The following is a 24,629-nucleotide window of genomic DNA, read 5'->3' as shown; positions in this document are numbered from 1 at the left end:
GCTTTTGTTTGAACAGGTTTTCAGTTTTTGGTGGACAGCCAGGAGTGGGAGTGCTGGGTCACGCAAATCGCGCAGCAAGCTGTCTCCGCAGCTGCACCATTTTACATGCCCACAGTGAACGATTTCTCCATGTCTGCTCCAGCACTCATTTTCTGCTTTTAAAATTAGCCATTCTAGTGGGAGTGAAGTGGTATCTCATAGCCCTGTGGATTTGCATAATGACCAGTGATGGTAATCATCTTCTTATGTGCTTGTTATTTGTATCGCTTTCTTGGACCTCTACTTACATCCTTTGCTCATTTCTGACTGGATCGTCTTTTTGGTATTGAATGTCTGAATTCCTTTTATAGTCTGAATTCCAGTCCCTTACCCGATATATAATTTGCAATGATTTTTTTTCCCCCATCCTAAGTTGTCTTTTCACTTTGTGTGTGCAGTTGCGGGCATGTCTGAGCTGGGCATCCGGTGTTTTCTATTCTCTTGAGACAGGGCCTCTCACTTGACTGGAAGTTGCGTTGTGCTTGGCTCATGGCCTGAGAACTCCTGGGATCTGCCTGTATCTGCGCTCTAGTTTCTGGGGTTACAGTCATGTCTGCTCATGAAAACGTGGCTCCTGGGGACTGAAACTCAGGTCCAATTTATTTTTATTGCTTGTGGTTTTAGTGTCATATCCAGGAAACAATACCTAAGTCCAAAGTTACCAAGGGTATATGTTTCCTTCTCAGCACTGTGGTTTTAATTCCTACATTTAGATTTTTGATCTACATTGTATTAACTTCCACACAGTGTGAAGGGCTGAACTCTATTCTTTTCCATGTGGATATTTTTCCCAAATGCTTTGGCATCCTTGCTGGAAATCAGCATATCTAGTACACTTTCCCAAGTTACTTCTGGACATTTTATCCCATCCTATGGTCTGTGTGTTTATTTATGTACAGTATCACACTGTTTTGCTTAATGTAGCCTTGCCCCCCCCGGAAAAAATAAGGAAATCTGTGGCCCCCTCACTTCCTTATTATTATTATTATTATTGTTGTTGTTGTTTTGGATTTTTCAAAACATGGTTTCTCTGGGTAGACCAGGTTGGCCTTGAACCCACAGAGATCCACCTGCCTCTGCCTCCCCAGTGCTGGGATTAAAGGTGTGCTCTACCACCACAGGGCTACTCACTTCCCCATTATTAAGCATGCTTGTTTTATGGATCCTTTGGGGTCTCTTACAATTCCATATGCATTTTAGGACTAACTTTCTCAATCCAGCAAGAAGTTTATTCAGGGTCTTGTAGGGAGTGTGCCCACGGTGGTGGGGTGGTGTCATCTCCACACATTTCCAACCCTGAACAAAGGATACCTTCTGAGTATTTACATCTTCTCCATTTCAGCAACACACAGATAGATCATCTGCATACACCACCTCCTTGGTAAATTGATTCTAAGTGTTCCATTTTCCCCATGTTATAAATGGCATTGCCTCCTTCATCGTCTCCCACTGCCCTTCGTTAGTGTACAGAAACAACTGGCTTTCTGAGATCTCACACACAGCAACATTTCTGAAACTTTAGTTAGCTAGTTGCTTTTTTGTTTTGTGGTGGATTCTTTAGTCTTTTTAAAGTGTAGGATTATATTGTCTGTTAATATAGGTTTTTATTAAAATCTGAATTCCCTATTTCTCTCTCTCTTTTTCTAATTTCTCTGGCTGGAACTCTAGTTCAGTGTTGGACAGCTGCACAGATGAACCATTTCCTTGACCACACAGGTGAAGGTCTCACTCTTTCATTGTGCTGTCAGCTGTGGGTTTTCAGAAAAGCCTTTTAGCAGGTTAAGGGAAGTCTCCACTTCCGATTTTTTTTAAACCATGAAAGGCTATTGTATTTTATTAAATACTTTAAAAATCAATTAAAACAATAATTTCCCCTCCTACTTCTTTAGTTACTTGTGCTCTTTACTTGTTACAGATCTGCATAGATTTTTTTACTTTTTGAGTCAGTTTTTATAATTTGTATGTAACTAGGAATTTACCCATCTAGTCTAGGTTATATAATTTTTTGGAATTAATGCTTATTTTTAATACATTTGTTTCCAGTCAGTCAAGGTATGATGCAATTCAATATTAAGATGTTTGAGATGTTACGCTTTAAACATTTAGTTTCCTAAAGTAAAATGTATATACAATTCTAGGAATAATTCAAATAAGCTTTTCCTTAAATATTAAGGAACCAGGTGGGCATGGAGGTGCACGCCTTTAATCCCAGCACTCAGGAGGCAGAAGCAGGGGATCTCTGTGAGTTCAAGGCCAATCTGGTCTGTATAGTGGGTTCTAGGACAGCCAGGGCTACATAGTGAGCCCCTGTCTCAGAGAACAAAACCAAAACCAAAAAACCAAAGTCATTTCAATAAAAAGGGATTGTGTTTCACTTTTTAAAGAAAGCAACTAAAATAAAGGCTGTCCTAATATAAATAAGAATATATTAAGCATAACACTGTACTTTGAGAGAGCGGACTTTAGTTTACATCTATTTTATATTAAGGTAATGTCTTCTACCTTAAAGAAAGTTTCATACAATATTACTGCCCGGGGCATTTACAAACAATAAACAATTCACTGAGACTATTAACATTCACATATGTAATTAGAATTTACAAATGTATAAAATTTTGAGTAACAAACACTTTATACTTATTTTTCAAATATTCAATTAGCATCCCCCCCAATTTTTTGATTACAAAGGAGCACAATAGGTTCTTAACACAATGGGTCAAAATGTGAGACAACAGGCAGCAGCAGACAGAATGTAAGAACAGCCAAACAATTGCATCAGTATCAAAAAGACAAACTCAAACAATCTTTTGTAGTATAAAAGAAATCCACATAATTAAATACTAGTTAGGTGGAAGAACATTATAGAGTCTATAGTATTTGTTTTCTCTACATAAACTTGCATATCTTAATGTAAAGCATCCCGCTTTAATTTCAGTCATAGCCTATCACACAGTTCTCCGTGGATCTAGATGGGATGGAATGGCTATTTAAGTAGGACCTAGAGATCCTATCAAGTTTTTATTTGGTCAGTCTTATTTTTTTAATGCTTTAAGTGTTTTTCTTTATTCTTGGGTTAAACCAATTTTAGTAATAAAATTCACAACTAGAGCATATTTAATATCATTGTACCTGAAAAAACCAGACAGCATAGTCTTTAGTATGTCATTAAAATAGTGGTTTGATTAAATAATAAAAAGTATGGAAGCTCATTATGACAAACTTATAAAGTAGTATTTTGGAAGTTTATATGTTTGTACTGTAATAACTCTGGACAATGTGAATAAAATGTGCCTGACTAAAAATAGATGAAGTTCCCAGTTAGTGCTGGATTGTTGTAGAGCAGTGCACTTGCCTTCATATTGCATTTCAGACAGGTATAGTTTCAGTCTGCTAGCTGCAGCTTTAGTTTACTAAGAGACGAACGAAGTATCTCATCCTGGTCCATCCATTCCTTCCTCCATTGTTTCAACATCTTCATTTTGAAATGAGGCACTTTGTGCCTAGGAATGTGGCATCGAATGTTCATTAAAAATGAATCCGCTGATAGGACTGCCCTTATATTAATAAAGGGAGAGGGAGGGCATCGTCATTTAGAGAACAAAGCATAGAGTTATATCTTCACAGTCACAACACATGCTCCAGCTCTTCCTAGGCACAGTGGAGCAACCTGAAAAAGAAGCAAGAGACACAGATATGGATCATCTAAGTGTCCAGTGTGAAAGGTGAGTGACGTGACAACTGGATACAGTCTAGCTTAGACAACATGGTAAATATACAACCGCTTCCTGCTTTGGGACAACGCTGGCAGTGGGGTGGACAATGACTGGGGACTTTGCAATCTCATTTCAGCCCCTCTATAAATGTATTTTTATCCATTTGTTAATGTACTAAAGCAAAAGCAGTTATTTTTCAGGCATTACAAGTCTAAGCTCGTATTTTAAGTGCTTAAAAAGCAACATAACTAGTAGTATCTAAACAAGACAGCTATGTGGCTACAGATTACTGATTTATAGTAAAGGCAAACTAAGTTCATGATGATTAAGTCTCTATTTCTAGGGATTTGCCTATGCCCCACCTATAACCTTAACTATAAATAGTTCCAGGAAATGGCAACCATGCCTTTGTTTCAGGAGGTTGTTATGATCACCTTGCAACTATACCCTTGTTTCAAAAAGCTATGACCACCCTGTTTTAACCACCTTCCAACCATGTCTTTGTTTCAGGAGGCTGTTGTGACTAATTTGTTATGCTTTTGTTCTTCCTCTGTCGCTCTGCCTGTTTGCTGGCCAAATCTCTCATTTGGAAAACCTCTACTCTTGAACTATAAAAACTTATCTTACATATGTCCAAACCTGATCTCTTAAACCCCACCTTAGGGAGAGACAGCCTATATACACAAATAAAAATTGGCCATAAACATGACATCTGTGTGACTGACACTTACTTTTTATACCTTCTACTGAGTCATTTCATTTACTGAAACCATATAACAGAAATCCTCTTATTCTATGCTATCTTTTCCAAACTTAAGCTCCCTTTTTATACTATCACTGTCACCCTTCCCCCAAGTTGCTTTGTGGTTAATCTTCATCGTTAATTTTGCTAATTTTAGAATCATGTAGGCAACACTCTGCGTGTGTCTGGGGGGCATTTCCAGAGACTTAATTAGGAGGGAATGACCCACCCCGAACATGGGAGGGCTCATTCCCGTAGGCTTGGGTCCTGGACTGAATTAAAAAGGAGAAAGAGTGGAGCATTGACTAAGAGTTGCCCCTCATATATTTGCATGCATGGTCCCCAGTTGAGAAACTGTTTGGAAGGATTAGGAGGTGTGTCCTTATTGAAATAGCTGTGATCTTGGAGGAGGTATGTCACTGGGAGTGGGCTTTGAGGTTCCAAAAGCTCACACCAGTCCCAGTCTCTCTCTCTCTCTCTCTCTGTCCCTGTCTCTCTCTCTCTGTCTCAGCTCCAGGGCCATACAACTGGAGCTGACATTGCTCTTGAAATATTTTGTGTAAAAATATTTGCCCTTCAAGTCTATCTTCTGCCTTATCTGTAATATAAATATATTGAACACATTTTAGAGAAAGAGATGCTGCTTCCCATCATGATGATAAAGGACTAGCCCTCTGAAACTGTTAAGTAAGGCCCCAATTAAGTGCTTTATTTTATAAGTTTGCCTTGGAAATGGTGTCTCCAAGCAATAGAACACTGACTAAAACAGGCATGGATATTTGTTGCTCTATAATTCCTGATTGCAGACACGATGTGACCAGCTGCTTAGTGTTTCTGACACCATGCTTCTCCTAAAGGATGTGGCTTTTCCAGAATGAGATGTGGTTAGCAAGAAGTTTTTATTAATAAGCTCACCACATTGAGTTTCAAACTTGTTAATGTAATTTAGGTTTGTCATGTTTATTAGATTATAGCCAGAAACTTAACATGCTTCCAAAATATTGAGTATTTAAAAATTATTACTCATATATGGGTAAGCTGTTCAAATATTTCTGACTACTATCCTTGCTTATTTTCTACAGAATCCTCGTCCCTTTGGTATAGCCCTCCTGCAGTCTATCCGCTCTACCACCGATAGAACATTTCTAGAACATTTCTTCAAATGAATGGTGGTTAATAATTTATCTGAATATTAATTTATAGTTCAAAGGAATTTGGATTTTGTCATAAAATCAGACACTGCTTCTTTTTTTCATATTTAATCAAGAGGCAACTTTATTTCCTTAAAAATATTGCTTTATTTTTATTTTATGTGTATGAGTGTTTGCCTGATTGTATGTATATGTACATACAATGAGTGTGTACAGTTCTCTTAGAATCCAGAAGAGGGCACCAGATCCACTGGAACTGGAGTTAGAGGATGTTGTGGGCCTCCATTCAAGGGCTGGGAATCAAACTTGGGTCCTTTGCAAAAGCAGCAAATACTCGAGTCATCTCTCCAACCCCCACATTTGTGTGAAGTATGTCAATGCTGGATAAAGTCAAGAGGGTCTTATCAAAAGAGTTGTTTTCACAATACAAGAGAAGTGAGATAATGAAAAACGAAATGGCATACCTGGGTCCATTCATTTGTTTGGGGGTCATAAGCCTCCACTATGTTCAGGTAGGTCTGTCCATCGTAACCCCCAACAGCATACAGTTTGTCACCAAGTAAACAGACCCCCACTGCATCTCTGCTAATGCTCATGGATGCCACTGCAGTCCACATGTCTGTTTTGGGATCATATCTGAAAGAAAATTTTACAACTGGAGCTGACATTGCTCTTGAAATATTTGTGTAAAAATATTTGCCCTTCAAGTCTATCTTCTGCCTTATCTGTGATATAAATATATTGAACATATTTTAGAGAAAGAGACCAGCAAGCCTGAACTTTAAGTCTGGCCAGCCCTCTTATCATTTACAGTTTACTAAGTGAATAATTATAACCTTTAAAGAGTGGATCCATTTGCCCTTTCTGGCACTCACTGATGTCATATTCTTCTTTAAAGATTTATTTATTCATATATTTGTGTATATGTGCATTTGTCTGTCTGTATGTCTGCACACCAGAAGAGGATATTGGATTACAAGGGACTAAAATTATAGACAATTATGAGCTGCCATGTGGGTGCTAGGAATTGAACTTAGGACTCTGGAAGAGAAGCTGGTGCTCTTAACGATTGAGCCACCTCTCCAGCCCCTCATACTCCTTCCTTCCTTCCTTCCTTCCTTCCTTCCTTCCTTCCTTCCTTCCTTCCTTCCTTCCTTCCTTCTTCCCTCCCTCTCCCCTCTCTTTCTTTCTTTTTTTGAGACAGGGTTTCTCTGTGCAGCCTTGACTGTCCTGGAACTCACTCTGTAGACCAGGCTGGCCTTGAACTCACAGAGATCCACCTGTCTCTGCTTCTGGAGTGCTGGGATTAAAGACGTGTACCTCCACGCCCATCTCCTATTCCCTTTTAAAACCTAAAATTGTTACTAAGTCCCCAGCATTCTGTGTGACCCTTTCCATGTAGTCTGTCCCCTCTCCTGGTACTCTGCCACCACTCTGCTCTCTGGCCACACAGTAGCCCTTCATTTCCCACGTGAACCATATGCTTTCCTGTTTTGGAGTGCCCACACATGATTTCTGGTGATTCTTCCTCTACAATGCATTCAATTCTCTCTTATCCTTCAACTAAACAAAAAATATTATATGAAGACCCAGCCTGCCACCCAAATCTTCACTGCTAGTAGTTTCTCTACCTGACCTAAAAGCTGAGTTTCTTACAACCACTATGGATGACGTGGTGAAGCCCTTAAGATCTTTTCATTTTACTTTATCATTTTTAGTTATTTCATTGTACATCTAAATGGGCTATATATGTCCTTTTCCTTTCTACCTCTTATGTGGCTTCCAGCCCCTAACTCATTCTTTCTGAGATTCAAACTCCTTTGCTTTAGTGGTAAGGTTCAGAGTCCAGTACAAAACAGCTACACTAATTGCTTGTCTCACTGGACGCATTGTGTGCTTGATCCCAATCCAAGAAGGCATTCGGGAGGCAGGTAGAAAGAAAGCCAGAGAGAGAACCCAGTGTCAGCAGAACGCATAGAGACCACACTGCATGGGATGGATGCTCAGCACAGACTTGTTACTTTGCCTGGAAGTGTGAGAAACTTATTTTTGTTTGTTTGTTCTTAGTTTTCCGTCACAGGAAATTACCTCTCCACACAGTCTGAAAGTCTGGAAGTCAAGTTGGATGTGGGAGCATCGTGTCCTCCAATAGCATACAGCAGTCCGTTCCATGTTGTCACTCCTACGCCACCTCTCCTTTTTGACATCTGGGCACACGGTGTCCATTTATTAGTGTGAGGATCAAAGCATTCTACTGACTTGAGACAAGAACTCCCATCGCGACCACCAACTGCATAAAGTCTGTAAAACAGAACAGATGGAATGGCAACTAGGAAACAGAGCTGTGGCCAGGCTTACCACAAAAAGGCTATTCCGATGACAGTTCATTGAATTTAAGGTGCCATTGGTGATGCAGCATGTTGAAGTTATGTAATGTTAAGAAAGAAGATAGGCTACCAATTAGCTGATATCCATCTAAAAACTGATCTCCACTTCTTTGCCCATGAGGCACTTACAACAGTACCACAAAACAAATGGGTCCTGAGGAAATAAGAGCTTAGGCATAAAGAGAAAAATATTTATTAATATTTTCTAAGTTTTTTGTTTTGGATTTTTGAGCAAGGGTCTTGTTTTGCAGTCTTGGCTGGCTAGAGCTCGTTATGTAGACCAAATTTGCTTCAACTTCAAAGTTGCTTCAAACTTGGAGTTCTGCCTCCTTTTCCGCAGCACCACTCTACCCATCATCTTATTTTTCTTATATCACAATTCTACAAATACCTTTTCAGTCTGTCCTAACCTCCCCTCCTCCCTTTCTCTGTAAGTGTTATCACTGAAGCAAGGAAACAAAGAAATTAATTCAAAACCATCAAGGGATTTATTTTATGGTGGAAGAAAGGATTAAAAAGGTTTGTATTTGTCCTTATATAATTGGGAGCTGTGAGGCTCTGGATAAATCTGTTTATTTACAGCAGGCAAAGGGTAAGCAAGCACCTTTTCTTAAATCCATGCTGAGGTCACCAGTCTACCAGGTTAAGAAAGAAGAGGCACAAAAGTAAAGATCATGCAGTGAAAATGATGGAGAAAATTTTTCAGGGAAGCATTGAGAGGTCATAGCACTTTAATTTTTAAATTTATATATCAAGTTTTCCATTTTTCATATACGTAGATATGCATCTTTTCGTATGTGTGTGTGTGGGCACACAGGTTTGTGGGTGCACATATATGTGCATGTGTGTGCATGTGGAGCCTGAGGTTGATGTCAGGTATCATCCTCCTCCATGGCTCTTCAACCTTATCCACCAAGGCAGGTCTCTCAATCAAACCCAGAGCTTCTGGATATGGCCAGCCTTGCTAGGCCCCTTACTCTGGTGATGCTCTGTCTCTGCCTTTCCAGGGTGGAATGACAGGTGGACTGCAATACCCATCTGGTACTTGCATGGGTTTTAGGGACCCAACTCTTGTCCTCATGCTTATTCAGCAAACACTTTAACTGCAACCATCTTCTCAACCCACTGGAGTACTTTAAAAACAGCATAAATTTCAAAGGTATTTAAATCACCAGATTGTTGCTGTGCAATTTAATATGGGACATTTTTATAAAATTCATTCACCCCAGATTAGAAATGTGTGGTCCCTACACATTAGAATGAAAGCTCAACTTAGCAACGAGCTATTAGGGCTAGTATGGACAGAAGTTATGAGCACGGTTTCATTAGCTTGCTCCAAGTGCTCCCCTATACAATAATAAATGTGTTTATTGTGACTGAAATAGAACTTCGAATATTTCCTTACTTTCCACTTAGTACTGCCACACCTACTGTGCTCCTGGGGGTGGACATAGTGGCAACAAAATTCCACTGGCGAGCTTGAGGGTCCCATCGCTCCACTGTATTCAGATAGCTCCAGCCATCATGCCCTCCTACTGCATACATGGGACCTTCCAATACAGCCACACCTACAAGCGGACAGGAAAGAAGGAAGGACTTGAGATGTGTTCAAAACTCATATTTTAATTAAGATGTAAGTACAATAAGTCTGGAACATGCAAACACAACCAATCACAAACTTAGGCTATAGCTACTGGTCTTCTACAGGGCTCTTCTGAGGCAGATGGGTTGAAACAGTACTCCAATTCTTTTGCTGAAATTTAGAGACAGTATTTTGGGGTACAAGAGTGGAAAGTTATCTCAAAACCCTGCCAGACTGGCACATACTGCTATTACTAGAACATCCTTCAACACTCAGATGCCTAGGTTTTCCTGTAGCTGTTCATTAACATAGCCTATTGGTGTCACATCAGGGAACAGAGTCACAGCCATTTGTTAATTTATTCAGCAAATACCTCTTAAGTTTCTACTAAGTTATAGGCACTCCATAGAATATAGAGGTAAGGGCCGTGCCCTTGTGGGTCAGTACTGTGTTTTAACCAGGATACGGATATGACATTCACATCAGGTACATGCCAGTTTAAACAATGGAGCAATGGAAGCAAGGGCAGAGAGAGCCAGGAAGACCAGCATGATGAGATGACTTGTGAGTAGAAGCAGGAGCGCAATTAGAAGACCACGTACAGGGGAAGAGGTGAGGCACAGTAACAGAGTGTGAAGGACTGAGGGGTGCTTAACGTGGCTGGGGCACCTACGTTGTCTATTTGGCTGAGCGGGTAACTGAAGGGGAGAGGATAGAAGATGAGGGAGTCAGAAAATGCACCTGATCTTATCCCTTAACAGGACTTAAGATTTTATTTTGAATCTGTGAGGAGTGAGTCAAGGATTTCTTGTTTGTGTGTCCTTGTTTTCTGAGACAGGATCTCATTATGTAAACTAGGCTGTTCTCAAGCTAATGATCCTCCTTCCTTTGCTTCCCAAGTGTTGGAATTACAGGTGTGCATCACCACATCTGGGTAAGTAGAAGATCTTGAGGAGGTATGACATGATCATGGCTAAAAACACCTCTGTAATTCAAACCCAGCAGTCATGGCCAAGTCAGATAAAATAGCCATTACTCATGTATGACCCAAAATAACTATTATTTTACTTGTTATGCACACACACACACACACACACAAACACACACGCTTATGTGTGTGTGCACATGCAATATATATTTATATACACATATTTAAGCTTGAACACATTACCAATTTTACATAATATATCCAGTTTTACATATACAAAATATCATTCATCAAGGGCCTAGAAGAAGGGCTCATTTTGTGTAGTCTCTTGAATGTTGGTTCTGAAAATATAGTTTAGCAGTGAAGGCCTTTTTCCAAATTAAATCTTCATGTAATTCCCATACATTAAGAGATTTAAGAATTTCTTCAATAACTTTATCTTGTAAATTCAGATATATAAAATTTATCTACCAGGTGGTGGTGGCACATGCATTTAATTCCAGAACTTGGGAGGCAGAGGCAGGCGGATCTCTGTGAGTTCAAGGTCAGTCTGGTCTACAAAGCTATACAGAGAAACCCTGTCTTGAAAAACCGAAAACAAAACAACAAAATAAAATTTATCTATTAAGCAAATGTAGTTTGGGGAAAACACTGGTGGAGCAATTAACTTCAATGTGCTATAAGGATTTACCCTAAATTAGAATTGTTTCTTTCCCTGTGGTGGTGATGGAATATATACATGAATTATAATGACCTTAGATTTTATGGTTAACCTAATTTTACAGATTTCATTCATTATTAAAAATATATGTTCCATGATGGAGGTGTACCCCTGTTTGATCCCTAGAATGGTGTTTTTCTTTCTTTCTTTTTTTTTTTGAAAGTTTCTCTGTTTAGCTTTAACTGTCCTGGAATTTGCTCTGTAGACCAGGCTGCCCTCCAACTCACAGAGATCCATCTGCCACTGCTGGAGTACTGGGATTAAAAGCGTGTGCCACTACTGCCAGGTTGGAATAGTGATTTTATTAAAAGGCCTTGTGATGGGATAAAAGCTCATCTTGTGCAATCCCTGGCCCTCTGGTATTTTTCTGAATCTCCCAGCATGCCAATCGATCTCTATTTTCAGCCAGTTTTTAATTTCTGGGTGCTAGCTTTGGGAGCAGCCTTTACTCTACATCTGTCTTTTATTTTGACCTATCAGATTCTTTATGGTAGCCATTTCAGACCTTTTCCAAGCTGTGATAAGGTGAGTGTATGGCTGTAGGCTCTGACTTTATGCTTTTTACAGCATTGCCCTGCAGCTCCTCTTGGAAAGAGTCGGGATGCATTGCTTTACTTGGGAGTCTGGGCTTGACCATGGCTTCTTTTGGCTGGTGAGACATCAGTAAACATGATGCAAGCAACGGTGTGAGAATCTGTGCTGGGGATCACTGCTTTTGATACTCAGTGATGCTGCCATGCTAGACATACAGCTGAGACTGTCCTATACCATCCAGCCCACACAGATTGATGAAAACCAACAGAGACCATCCATAGCAGCCAAAGCCAAACTGACCAGGTGAGTCACAAGCCCACAGACTACATTAATAAGTCTCTGCTTTATGCTTCTAGGTTTTAGCGAGATGTGGCCAAATGGGTTTGAAGTTTCAGCACTGGGGAGATTGAGGCAGGAGGATTAGTAATGTAAGGCTAGCCTCAGCTACATAGTGAATTTGAGGCCAGCCTGGACTCTATGAGATCCTGTCTCAAAACAAAACAAAACAAAACAAAACAAAACTACAACAAAAGGCTTCTAAGTTTTGGAGTTGTTTGTTCTGTAGCAAAAACTGGAGATACATATGCACTTCAAACCCCAATTTTATTTCTACATTCCTCCACTGTTATCTAATAATTCTCTTCTTTCCCTAGAGAAAATAGAGTTCCCTAAATTCACTTGTTCTTGTTCATGCACCATCAGTTCCTTCAGGATGAAGAAAGTGCCTTTTTTTTCTTTTCATTTCTGGGTGCTAGTCTGGTGGCAGCCCCTACTCTGGTTCTCCATAGTTCTTAACTGAGTGCAGTACAACCTACATGAGCTAAACTCAACTTGCTTTCACCGCTCTTCATCTATCTTTTGTAATGACTGATCAAATTCTTTATTGCAGCTGTTTCAAACCTTATCCAGACTGTGATAAGTTGACAATAGGGCCATAGACTCTTTCTTTTTCACAGTGTGACCCTGCAGACCCCGTGAATCTATAGAACAAAGGACATACACTACAGGCAGCATTGTCTGCTCACTGAGTGATCTGATAGAAGGGTGAAAGAGGGGCTAGAGAGTGGTTCAGTAGCTAGGAGCTCTAGCTGTTCTTCTAGAGGACTGGGGTTTAATTCCCAGGACCCATCCGGCAGCTCACAACTGTTTGTAACTCCAGTTCCTGGAGATCTGCCATCCTGTACTGCATACAAGTGGTGTATACACACACACACACACACACACACACACACACACACACACACAGACACTCAAGTAAAAACCCAAACACATAAAAAAATAGAATAAAAAGAAACATCTATACTATGTTCAATTTTGGTGTGTGTATGAATTCACTCACTTCTGCTTAAAAACCATAATACATATACATTTGCCATTATTATTTTTCATATACATGTGGAGATTATAAATGCTAGTTTTAATGAGTATTTTAACTAGGCTACATAACATTAATTGCTAACACAAAGCAAAAATATAGGGGCATGATTTGTCAGTCCATCATGCTTTGCTAATTCCATTAGGCCCGTGCTTTCTGTTGTACCAGTTATTGCCACATTTTTATGTAAGTACTTGGGTTTTGGTTTCTGCTTCTCAGGTATGAGGGATGCTTGGCAATGGATGTTGGCTGGGCCCACACATTGGTCTTCTGCCTGGCACAGATGGTAAAAATATAGTGTCAGCCTGGCTTTCTAAGTGGGTCTTCACATACACTTACCAAGACCATGCCTATGTGTGGACATAGGCGGCATCACACTCCAGGTTTTAGTTTTGGGGTTGTAGCATTCTACAGTGTTCAAAGTCTTCAGTCCGTCGCGCCCTCCAACCACGTACAGTTTGTCATCTAACACCGCAACACCAAACTGCAGCCTCCTCCCATTCATGTTTGCTACAGGAGTCCACATATTTGTGCGGAGATCATACTTCTCAATGCTTGTTGCTCCTTAATAGTAAGAAAGAGTTAAGTTACTATGCTACATACACAGAAGTAGAATTTTATCTTCTGTCTCCTGTGTGTGGAGTCAATGTATATTTGTGTGTGCACCCACACATGCTTGTGCACATGTGTGAGTGTGCATACAAAGTCAGAGGTTGATGTTTGGCATCTTCCTCTATCACTCTCCACCTCATTTCTCCAGAGGTGTCTCACTGAACCTGGAACTCACTGTTTTGGTTAGGTTAAGTTGATCCACCTGTCTGTCTCCCCAACATTGGGTTTACACATGTGTGCCAGCTCTGTGTGTGGTTTCTGGGGGATCTGAACTCAGGTCCTCATGCTTGCAAGGAGAAGCACTTCACCAACAGAGCCATCTCCCTAGCCCCAAAGCATATAGGTTTTTATTAGCATTGATAGCAACACTTTTATTCTATCCCATGAAGCCTCAGAAGTATGGCTGATGCCTGCCCCATGACCTTTTCTCCTACCATTCTCCAAGATACCCTCCTGTATTGAAAGGAGAGGAAAGGCTCTCTGTTCAAAGAGGCTGAAAAGACACTCAGAAGTGGGAGGAAAGGCACGTGAGCTTAGCATCATGGAAGCCAGAGACATAAACGTTTACAGCAGTTGGTTCTGCTAGCAACATCAGACTCACCGAGAGGAGCAAATAAAAAGTAAAAAGCATAGGGTTCAGCTGCATGGAGGTCACTGGGAACTTCTGGGAGAGTTTTTTATTTGGGTGGCTGGTGAGGAAATGCAGGCAGGGAGTGCAGACAGGGATTCCTAGGCAGATGGAAGAAGGCTTTGTCTCCCTGTTAATCTGGGACTGAGGGGTTTATAGATGTAATGGACAGGGTCTAGTTGAGAGGAAGGAAACTGATGACACGAGAGATAAAGGAAACAATTATTATGTGACGTTCTGCAGGAAGGGGAAAGAGCATTAACAATAAAACAGACAGGCGGGTGTGCGTGGGGCTGACTCCCATAGAAGGGAGGGGCACCATCTCCACAAAGGGGGAAGGACAAAGGTCATTTGGGAGCTGGACTTCGAGAAGTGTAGGGAGTTACTGTCCATATAGAGTTTACCTCTGGAAAATTCTAGAACTCTTTTGTTCTCTTCAAGATCTGGGACCAGTGGAGATTTAGGAAAACAAGTAAAAGAAAGCATTACCCTTAAAAAACAAACAAAATAACAAAAAACAAAAAGCAAAACCTCTTAATTATGTAGAGTTTGAGTTCTTTTCTCTCTTTAAGTTGCTAATTTAGCAGCAAGTTCTAGCTTTATACAGGACCCCTATCACAGTGAACTCCACAGGTTGGAGCAATAGACTATTAGAGCCACTATTGCTGATGACCTACCAAAACCAGAAACAGTTTTGTTCTACACACGGGCTAGCTACTTATAGCTACTGTTTAGATTTACCCAGTGCAATTCTAAGTTGTTTGAGACTGACACCAAGTCTTTTTCCATCTTTGTATTCTTGTCTCTTTTTTGAGTCAGGGTTTCTTTCTCTATGTAGACCTGACAGTCCTGGAAGTCACTCTGTAGACCAGGCTGACCTCAAACTTACGGAGATCCATCTGCCTCTGCTTCCCAAGTGCTGGGATTAAATGCATGTGCTACTACTGCTGAGATCATCTTTGTATTCTTACAACACCAAACAGAATCGCTTCTAAACACCAGGTGGCTAAAAATATTTTTGGATTTGCATAATATTTCTTTGTAAAATTTGGCAATGATGACACTTTATTTCATATACTTAGATTATGCATATGTGTAAACTATCAAGATTATATCCACTTGATTCTTCACTCCAACTATTAAAATCTTTCACCATATATATCAAAATAAAATAAAAATTGCCTTCCATCAAATAAAAATTTTTTCTTCATTGATGAATTTTCAAACTATTTTTTTCTCTTGAATCTTGTCTTCTTTTATACCTAGTTTATGAAGTAGGATTTTGTTATAAACTGGAAACTCAAATTTTAAACATCTAAAATAATAAAACAAATATGTATCTTTAAGCTTGTATGTGTGTTGGGTGGCTGGAGAGATGGTAGAGCAGTTAAGAGCACTGGCTGATCTTCCAGAGGACCTGGGTTTAATCCCTAAGGTCCACATGGTGGCTCACAGCTGTCTGTAACTTTAGCTTGGGATGGGAGGATCTACTGCCCTCTTCTGGTTTCCACAGGCATTGCATGCATATGGTGCACAGTGGTAGGCAGGCAAAACACACCTATATACATAAAAATGTGTGTGTGTGTGTGTGTGTGTGTGTGTGTGTGTGTGTGTACTGGGGATTGAACCCAGCGGATCATGCATGTGAAGTGAGTGTTCTCACTGAACTGAATTCCTAGCTCAAAGTAAATACTTTTTCTTAATCTCATCTTCCTTTCTATATCAGTTGGCACTCTACTAAAAGAAATACCTACTTTTTTTTGTTTTTCAATACAGGATTTCTTTGTGTAGCTTTGGAGCCTATCCTGGCACTCACTCTGGAGACCAGGCTGGCCTCGAACTCAGAGATCCGCCTGCCTCTGCCTCCCAAGTGCTGGTATTAAAGGTGTGAGCCACCAACGCCCGGCTTGAAATACCTACTTTTTATTTGTGTCACTGTGAACTTGTGGAGACTGAGAGTTTACATTATCTTCATTTACTATAATTACTTACTTTTATTCTCAAATGACTTTAAACTCAATGAAACCTACCAACAAGATGGTCTCTCTATCTTTGGACATGCCTCCTACCATTTCTTGGATACTTTCTGGCAGTAGAATTGTTTTCCATGCTCATATTTTTCCCATCCTTGTCCCCCTGAACCAGCCATTTCTCCATGGGCCTCTTGGTAGTAATATGTATTAGCCTCTGTTCCTCCAGATCAAAGATTATCCAATACCTTTTGTTGAATCCATTCCTCCAACTGCAAATAATGTCCCAACAGTCGACTTCCGAGGTTTTGTCCGAGGACTCTGTAACATGGGTCGTCTCTCAGGTAATAAATGATACTTCATTGCTTCCATAATGAGTTTCTGACATTCTATGTCATCCCGGAAAAGTGCATTGTTTTCCAAGTCTGCCAGGAACTAGAAAAGAACCGAGTGTATGTACAATAAAGACATGTAACATTATACTTAACTCACTACTTTGTTCTATTGATCTGTTTTTTTCTAGGATTTTTGTTTCGTTTTGAGATAAGGTCTTACTATGTGACCCTGGTTGGCCTGGAATTCATGATGTAGACTGGACTAGTCTTGAACTCCAAATTCTCCTGTCTCAGCCTCTCTTGTATTGAAATTATAGGCAGGGGCCACCACAGCAGCTCAGTGCCTCTGTCTCCTGAGTGCTGGGATTAAATGTGTACATCACCCTCCCGCCTCCGCTCCCCTGTTTGTGTTGCTTCTGAGGCAGGAACTCACATGGACTGGCTCTGAACTCATTATGCGGTCCTGGCTGGCCCTGAGCTCCTGGTCCTCCTGCCTCAGCCTTCCAGGTGCTGAGACTATTGGCAGGAGCTGTCACAATCAGATTATTAATGCCTTAGTATCGTGCTCTGAAATCTGGTATTTTCAGCCTTCCCTCATCAAGTTTCATGTTTTTCTTGGATATCTGAGGTTTAGTTTTCCATGTCAATTTAAGAGTCATGTAGTTCTCTTTTATTATCTTGATTCTCTTGGCTTTTTAGTGTGAACTGCACCGAAATTCTTTTATTAATTAGGGATAATATACACTTTGTGATATTAGGTCTTTCTGTTCAAGAGGCCTTTACATTTGTATGATTTTCTTTTCTGTCTTTGCCTTCATTTTATAAATTTATTCTTACATACATAATTGTTTTTATTATATTCTGTTAAACTATCATTTTTTATATGTTTTGTTAGAGAAAGAAAAAAAACCCTACTGATTATTGTAACTTAGATTTTAGCCTGGTACATGAGCACACTCACTAAGTTCTAGCTGTGATACATCCACTCATCATCGAATAGGAATAGTTTGGCATCTTTTTTTGGGTGGATACCAATTATTTCAGTTAATGGGTTTACCATACCACCCAAACCTTCAATGTAACGGTAAATAATTGGGTAAAGTGGGACCTCTCTGCTTCTGGTTGGCGTTCAGGAGGTATTAGTGCTTTATTATTTCAGACAATAAATAAATAATGTTGCTATAGCATTGTGCTATATTTTTATTTAGGCTGCCTCCTTTTTTTTTTTCCTGTCTTAGTGTTTCAAATTAAAAACTGCTACCAATTCTCACACATCTATTGATAAGATCATACAGATTCCCAGATAACTGTTCTTTTGTTGTTGGTCTTGGAAAAAATTTTTCCTGGCCACAGTGTATTGCCCTTTAAACATAGTGTAACCATAGCCTATGAATTAGCCTGTAGGCATAGGGTACATATTATCCTTAAGCCAATGAGTTGACTTTTAGTAAATGTGCCAAGTAGACAGGTTTGTACATTTCTTTCACCTCAGGGAGACCCAGAGCCCAGTTCCTGTTAACTACCATGCCCATCTGCCACCTCCTGCCCCCAAAATTTATCTATCTATTTGCCTTGCCTGCATATTTCATATAAACAAAATCACACATGCCCTCTATGTCTTGCTTATTTTATTCAGCATATTCTCTAGGCTTGTCCATGTTGTAGCATGTATCAGTTTTGCTCTTTTGATGTTGAATAATATTCTACTAACTGGCTCTATTTCATTCTATCCATCCAGCAACTGATGGACACTTGGGTTGTTTCCTGTATGTAGCCAAGAAAATAATGTGCATGTCATTGTGTGGACATATTTTGATTTCTCTTGGGTAGATTGATGATATCCTGGCATTATGCTGACCCTGTCTCCCCCCCACCACACAACTGGCAGGGTATACACATTGATATTTAGGCAGATATTTAGACAGTTCAAAGGGCCCTGCATTGTGTGGCTACCTCATGTGTTACATAGCTGCATAAGGACTCTGTATGCAGGTGCAAGCAAATGCCTCCACCTGTTCTCTCTCTTTCCATTTCTGCTCCTGGTCAGCCGACACCAACCTCTCCCTTCGCTCCCTTTCCCAATAAACTCCACGTGGGTTTTGTTGAGTTTTGCAGTTCGTGTTTCATTGCCTGAAGCTGCAGCAAACAACCACATAGATAACTAGCTAAAATTATCCATAACTTTAAAGGAACTTCAAAACCACTTTTCAAAGAGTCTGCACCACACTCCCATCCCCACTAGCATCTTGTGAGGTTTCTGTGCCCTCCCAACCGTGCCCATTTTAGCTAGCTGGAGAGGTAGAAAAGGGGGTTTTACTTTGCATTTCCTTAATGGCTAACAATGCTGAGATCAAATCAGGTTTTGATAACTGAAGAGAGACAAAATCTCCAACATAAGTTACCATAAAAAAAAAAATTGGTCGTGCAATTAACCAATGGGCTAAGCTCCTGGAGAACAACTGAAGTGATGAAGGAGAGATAACATGAACAACGGAATCAAGACCATGATGGGGAAACCCACAGAAACAGTTGACCCGAGAAATCACTTACTCAGGTCTGACAAATGGGGAGCCTGCATAAGACCGAATTAGACTCCCTTAATATAGGTGACAATGGTGTGACTGGGATAATACATGAGGCCACTGGCAGTGGGCCCAAGATCTAACACTAATGTACAAACTGACTTAGTGGAGCCCATTCGATATGGAGAGATACCTTGCCCAGCCTAGACACAGGGGTGTGGGGGTGGAGAGGTGCCTTGGTCCTGCCTCAGAGAGATGATGGGACAGACTTAGTAGACTTCTAAGGGGAGGTCTTACCATCTCCCAGGAGCAGATAGGAGGTGGATGGGGGGAGGGGGGAGGAGGGAGTAGTGGAGGGAGGGGGAACTGGAATTGGAATGGAAAAAATAAATTAATAAAAAAAAAGCCTGTGGTGCTGGGTGATGGTGGTGCACGTCTTTAATCCCAGCACTCGGGAGGCAGAGGCAGGCAGATCTCTGTGAGTTTGAGACCAGCCCGGTCTACAGAGTGAGTTCCAGAACAGCCAAGGCTGCACAGAGAAACCCTATCTCGAAAAACAAACAAACAAAAAACCCACAAAAACGAATACACAAACAAAAGTCTGTCACATTTGCAAGCATACAGCATAAGCCAAAAAAGCAAAATAATCTCAGTAAGACACAAGTTGTATGACCTGGGCCACCTTTCCCCATACACACAAAACATAAACTCAGCACAGAAGCCCTTTGTGGATATGCATTGAGTTGGATAATTTAGAGTGATGTTAGTGCTAGTATTACCTCTGATATAATTACCTTAATGCTTTATAAATAAAAATGTGGACAAAAATATGGGCAGGAAAGTCTCAGGAGATTCTACAGTAACTGCAATTTGAAGTAAAACATATTTCTTAGCATGCTGATAAGTTCTGTAGTTTATTAAAACAAGATTAGTTATATTATTTAAGTAAAGAAGTGAGAATAGAAAAATTATAAAGCAATTAATTCAAGAACAACAATGATCAAGTATTAGTGTAGTGGGTAAGATATTGTTCAGGAAATTATTCATTATGATTGGCTAAACTATAAAATATTGATTCTAACACACTCTCATTTTTTAAAAAAAAGAATTCCAAATTCCTGTCTGCCATAAACAATAAGTCTCTTGAAAATCAGACATTTTGATTGTGTAGATTCTTCACTTTTGTTTTCTTGTGTTTTTCGTTCTCTTTTGTCTTTGAGACAGGGTTTCTCTGTAACCAGGATGGGTTCAAATGCACAGATTCACCTGCCTCTGACTCCCAAATGCTGGGACTAAAGGCATGCACCATCACAGCCCAGTTAGTCTTCACTCTTGTATTTGCTTGTCATGACTATTTTTCTAAAATTGTCCCCTTCAAGCACATGTAGAAAGAGAACAACTTATCCACATTGCATAAAACTTGATCAACTCTAAAGTTTGTCTTCCCCGTGTCATCAATAATTGTAGTACTTCTTCCTTCTTGAATTTGAGTCCATTTTTAGTAGAACTCCATGCAAGGGTAAAACAAAATGACCACAAACACTTCCTTTTTTGATTATTCAGTTTCTTTTAAAAGCCATGTAAAATGATCACTTGGGAGACCGAGAGATGGCTCAGATGGTAAAATGTCTGCCACACAAGCATGGGCTTGAATTCAGAACTCCAGTTCCCACACAAGCGCCAGGTACCAGGTCATGCATCTGTAATGTCAGCATTGGGTGGACTGGAGACAGGTGGATCCCTGGAGCTCACTGGCCAGCCAGTCTAGCCATAGTGATGAGCTCCAGATACAATGAGAAACCCTGTCTCAAAAAATATGATGAGGAGTGATCAAGGAAGATACTTGGTGTTGGCCCCTGGCCTCTGCATGCACTCACATTCATTCATGTGCTACAGAGACTTGTGCATTCATACAAACTAGTATACATAGCACATACAAGTGTTTGCACACACACATAAGCAGAATTTTTTAAAAAGATCATTTCGGGAACTGGTGAGATGGCTCAGTGAGTAAAACTCTTGCTGTACAAGTCTGATGAGCCAAGTTCCAACCATGAAACCTACCTAACAGTAGGCAAGAACATGCCCCATGAAGTTTTTCTCTGACTTCAACATGTACACTTCGGAATGTGTGTCCCTCCCCCATCACACACATGTACACACATACACAAATCCACATACAAATAATAAATAAAAAAATTTTAAAAAGATCATTTGGGTAGCATGTTATAATTATACATATTATTTCTCTCATCATTTGTAATATCTACTGTTGGTGACGCTATAATAAAATTAATATTTGGAAGCTGATGATAAAATCTTATTTACTTGGTATCATTGAGAAAACACTATTTCACAAATGGAAATTTTCTAGGTTACTATACCTAATCACAGTTTTAAACAGTCTTAATTATTCAATAGTCACTTGACAATTTTAACAATTGCTATATTTCCCTACCTTTTAAAGTAATTCTACTTGGTAACTAATTCTGTAAATTTGGTTTTCATTTTTATCACCAAAACCCAAATCCAAACCACAAAATCCCACAAGTACTCAGCTCTAACACACACACACACACACACACACACACACACACACACACACACACACACACAGAGAGAGAGAGAGAGAGAGAGAGAGAGAGAGAGAGAGAGAGCTTCTCTCCTGCAATTAGTCAAGGAACATTGTGGAAGGGGGGCAGAAAGATTATAAAAGCCAGAGGTCAGGGAAGACTGTCTGAAATAGTAAGTTCTGGACATGGCAGGACTAATAGCGGCTGTGGTTGCCTGCATAAGACCAAGCCATCAATGTTCCAGCATGGATGCAGGAGGGGCTCACAAGGCTGAGGGGCTTTTGGTCAGTGATAGCCACCAAGATAGGCACAGTTTCCCACAGCCAGGTAGTTCCTAATAGATTGCCCATGTGTCCTATACTCAAGCACAGATGGCAGCACCAACTGCCCTTAGTGGGTTATAGTGTGTGTGTGTGTGTGTGTGTGTGTGTGTGTGTGTGTGTGTGTGTGGGTGTAGGGAGGCAACAGAGTAACTCTATGTGTTGCAATCCTGTAACTTAGTATTATCACCATAGGAAAGAAAACTATAGCTCAGAGAGGTGACATCATGCAGGACACTGTAGCCAACTCAATCATATTTGCTCTTCCATTGCTACCACTCATCACAGACAATGGTTCTCCAAACTGAGTGTGCACTCAGATGAGTACAGGGCTCATCCAATCACCTTCTAGAACCCATCTCAAAAGTTCATAGGTGCCATTGATCCTATTTCTCAAGAAACATTTGAGACCGTCACATAATAATCATTCAGAAAAGAATAGGAAGGAATATCTGCCAGGAAGCAAGAAAAGTTTAAGGGCCCTCTTTAAATCTGACTTCAAGAGAAATCCTTTATTATGTTATTTTTCTTGAATTGCCAACCATTCATACAGTTCTGATTATGAACAGGGAGGGCTTAGCATGAGGCCTTGGCAGTGACTTTTGTTTTTGCTAGGTAGAGTGCAAGCAATAACTTCCACTCACAGTAGCCAGAAATAATGCATTATTTGCAAGATTAATACAAACAAGGCAGCATTTGTAGCATTTTAAATAATAAGAAAAAGGAAAAGACCAAGCCTGAATCAGCAAGAGCTCTCACCTTCTCTTCGTTCAAGGCCTCTTTCTCTATCCAATGCCTGAGAGAACCAGGAAAAAAAATGCTGGGGAGATTCCTATATATTCCAGTGAAAACTGTACAAAGGGGAAATTGTGCAAGCATGTAATGACTGACAACTTTGAGCACACTGGCCAGAGGCCTCTTCTTTCTGCAACTATGGCATTATTTATAGCACATTTTGTTTTGCAGAAAGCAATTCTCTCATCATAATCCTGAGAGTCAGACAAGAGGTATCTCTACATGAGCAGATCATCTCTGCCTCATGGATGGGGAGGCTGTGACATGTGCGTACACTGAGTGACAAATCAAAGCTTCAAGTGTCAGAGCATTTACCACAGGACCTAGTAGCCAAAGGGTACTTAACCAACGTGTGATAATGAGCTGATCTAAAATTTCTGGGTCTTACACTGTTTCCTCTAGTTGGTAGGTTAGGTTGATAGTAGAATTCAATAAAATTGCTAACTCAAAATCAAGAGTGCTCCTTAATCAGTACAATTTAGATAGCTTGACCCTCTGAACTGCAAACAGAAGTAGCATTTTGTTACTTTAATATCTTTTAATTGATATATTCCACAGGAATACATGAATAAATTACTTTGACAGACTAGCCAAAGAAAAACACCTGTAGACCAGTGCCAATTGAATTACCTGTGGCGCAAGGAGAGGTAGCCTAATATAAGCCAAAAGTTTACTGAGATCTTTCCGCCTCTGCTCCAAATCGTGCCGGACCCAAGTAAGAAGGGCATTTAGTATTGTCTCCTCATTAGGAATGTTCATGTCGTCACTGGCCAAGAGCTTTGCAATTTCATTGGCTGGGAGTAAAACAAATTCCTGGTTTCTGATCACTTCCATGAAATGTTCCTAGAGGGGGGAAAAAGGCAAATGAATGGTATTGCTCCATTAGGCCATCACTATTTAGATGAAAGAAGCTAAATTTTTTTATATTAGGTATTTGGAATAATCTGTATTTTAGCCACCTATTAGGAAAGAAAGCCAGGAGAAACACTAACCTGTTTCTCTCGTTAAATGTGTTAGTGGAAACAGTGTCAGCTTGCTACTTGTGAAGTGGACCTCCTATGACATCTATTTACTGTATCGCTCAAGTTAGGGAATAGTTTTGATGAGGCTTCTGAAGGAAGGTTGAAAAAAAATGAAGTAAACACCAAGAAGGATGACTAATATCAGGCTTCGGTTCTTAGGAATTTAGGCAGCAGAGAAGATGCCTCTGGCCCAGGAATTGCCTCCAGGTTGGTCAGGCTTCCTAAGAGTCTAGATCAAAGTCCTAAAACCTGACATGACAGGACACTTGTCTTTAAGCTTATTCTACAATCAAAGAAACCATTAACATTTTGTTCTGACCTGTTTTGTTTTAAAGACTGGGTCTACCCACATAGTCCAGGCTGGCCTGAACTCAAGGTTCTTTCTGGGGTCACAGAATGTGTGCCACCATGCAAACCTCAAAAGCATTCCTACGCCTTTTAGAAGACCACCCCAGATTTCAGATCTATTTAGAAAACTCCAATCTCCTCTAATCTGATTTATGCAGAATTAGTTTGCTTTTAGCAAAAAAGAACCAAAGCAAAACTGTTAACATAGCATGTACTAGGAACAGGACCTGGGGCTGCGCATAACAGAATCCCAACTGCATGTTAGAATCAAGCCCTCTTCTATCTGAAATCAGACACTAGACACGTCCTCAGGAGTGAAATAACTTGTTTAT

The 24,629-nt window shown here is 40.2% G+C and overlaps 1 protein-coding gene across 5 annotated transcripts in view; it reads right to left on the bottom strand.

Annotated features, from left to right (window-relative positions):
* Positions 1–2,485: 2,485 nt before the first annotated feature.
* LOC118237588 (kelch-like protein 5) overlaps positions 2,486–24,629 on the bottom strand; it is a 68,955-nt gene continuing 46,811 nt past the window's right edge. For 2 of the 5 annotated variants that reach the window (XM_027390741.2, XM_035452265.1), the window contains 7 exons: positions 23,558–23,770; positions 16,631–16,817; positions 13,512–13,736; positions 9,438–9,600; positions 7,734–7,946; positions 6,110–6,281; positions 3,650–3,706 (listed from right to left, as the gene is read on the bottom strand). In XM_027390741.2, coding sequence (XP_027246542.1) covers positions 3,650–3,706; positions 6,110–6,281; positions 7,734–7,946; positions 9,438–9,600; positions 13,512–13,736; positions 16,631–16,817; positions 23,558–23,770 — 1,230 coding nt within the window. Of the gene's footprint in view, positions 3,707–5,820; positions 6,026–6,109; positions 6,282–7,733; positions 7,947–9,437; positions 9,601–13,511; positions 13,737–16,630; positions 16,818–20,214; positions 21,042–23,557; positions 23,771–24,629 lie in introns of those variants that run through there. The other 3 variants (XM_027390738.2, XM_027390739.2, XM_027390742.2) reach the window with 3 other exon arrangements.

The sequence above is a fragment of the Cricetulus griseus genome (genome assembly GCF_003668045.3).
Source record: "Cricetulus griseus strain 17A/GY chromosome 1 unlocalized genomic scaffold, alternate assembly CriGri-PICRH-1.0 chr1_1, whole genome shotgun sequence".
In the NCBI taxonomy this organism is placed as follows: Eukaryota; Metazoa; Chordata; class Mammalia; order Rodentia; family Cricetidae; genus Cricetulus; species Cricetulus griseus.
This window is presented reverse-complemented; position numbering and strand designations above follow the sequence as displayed.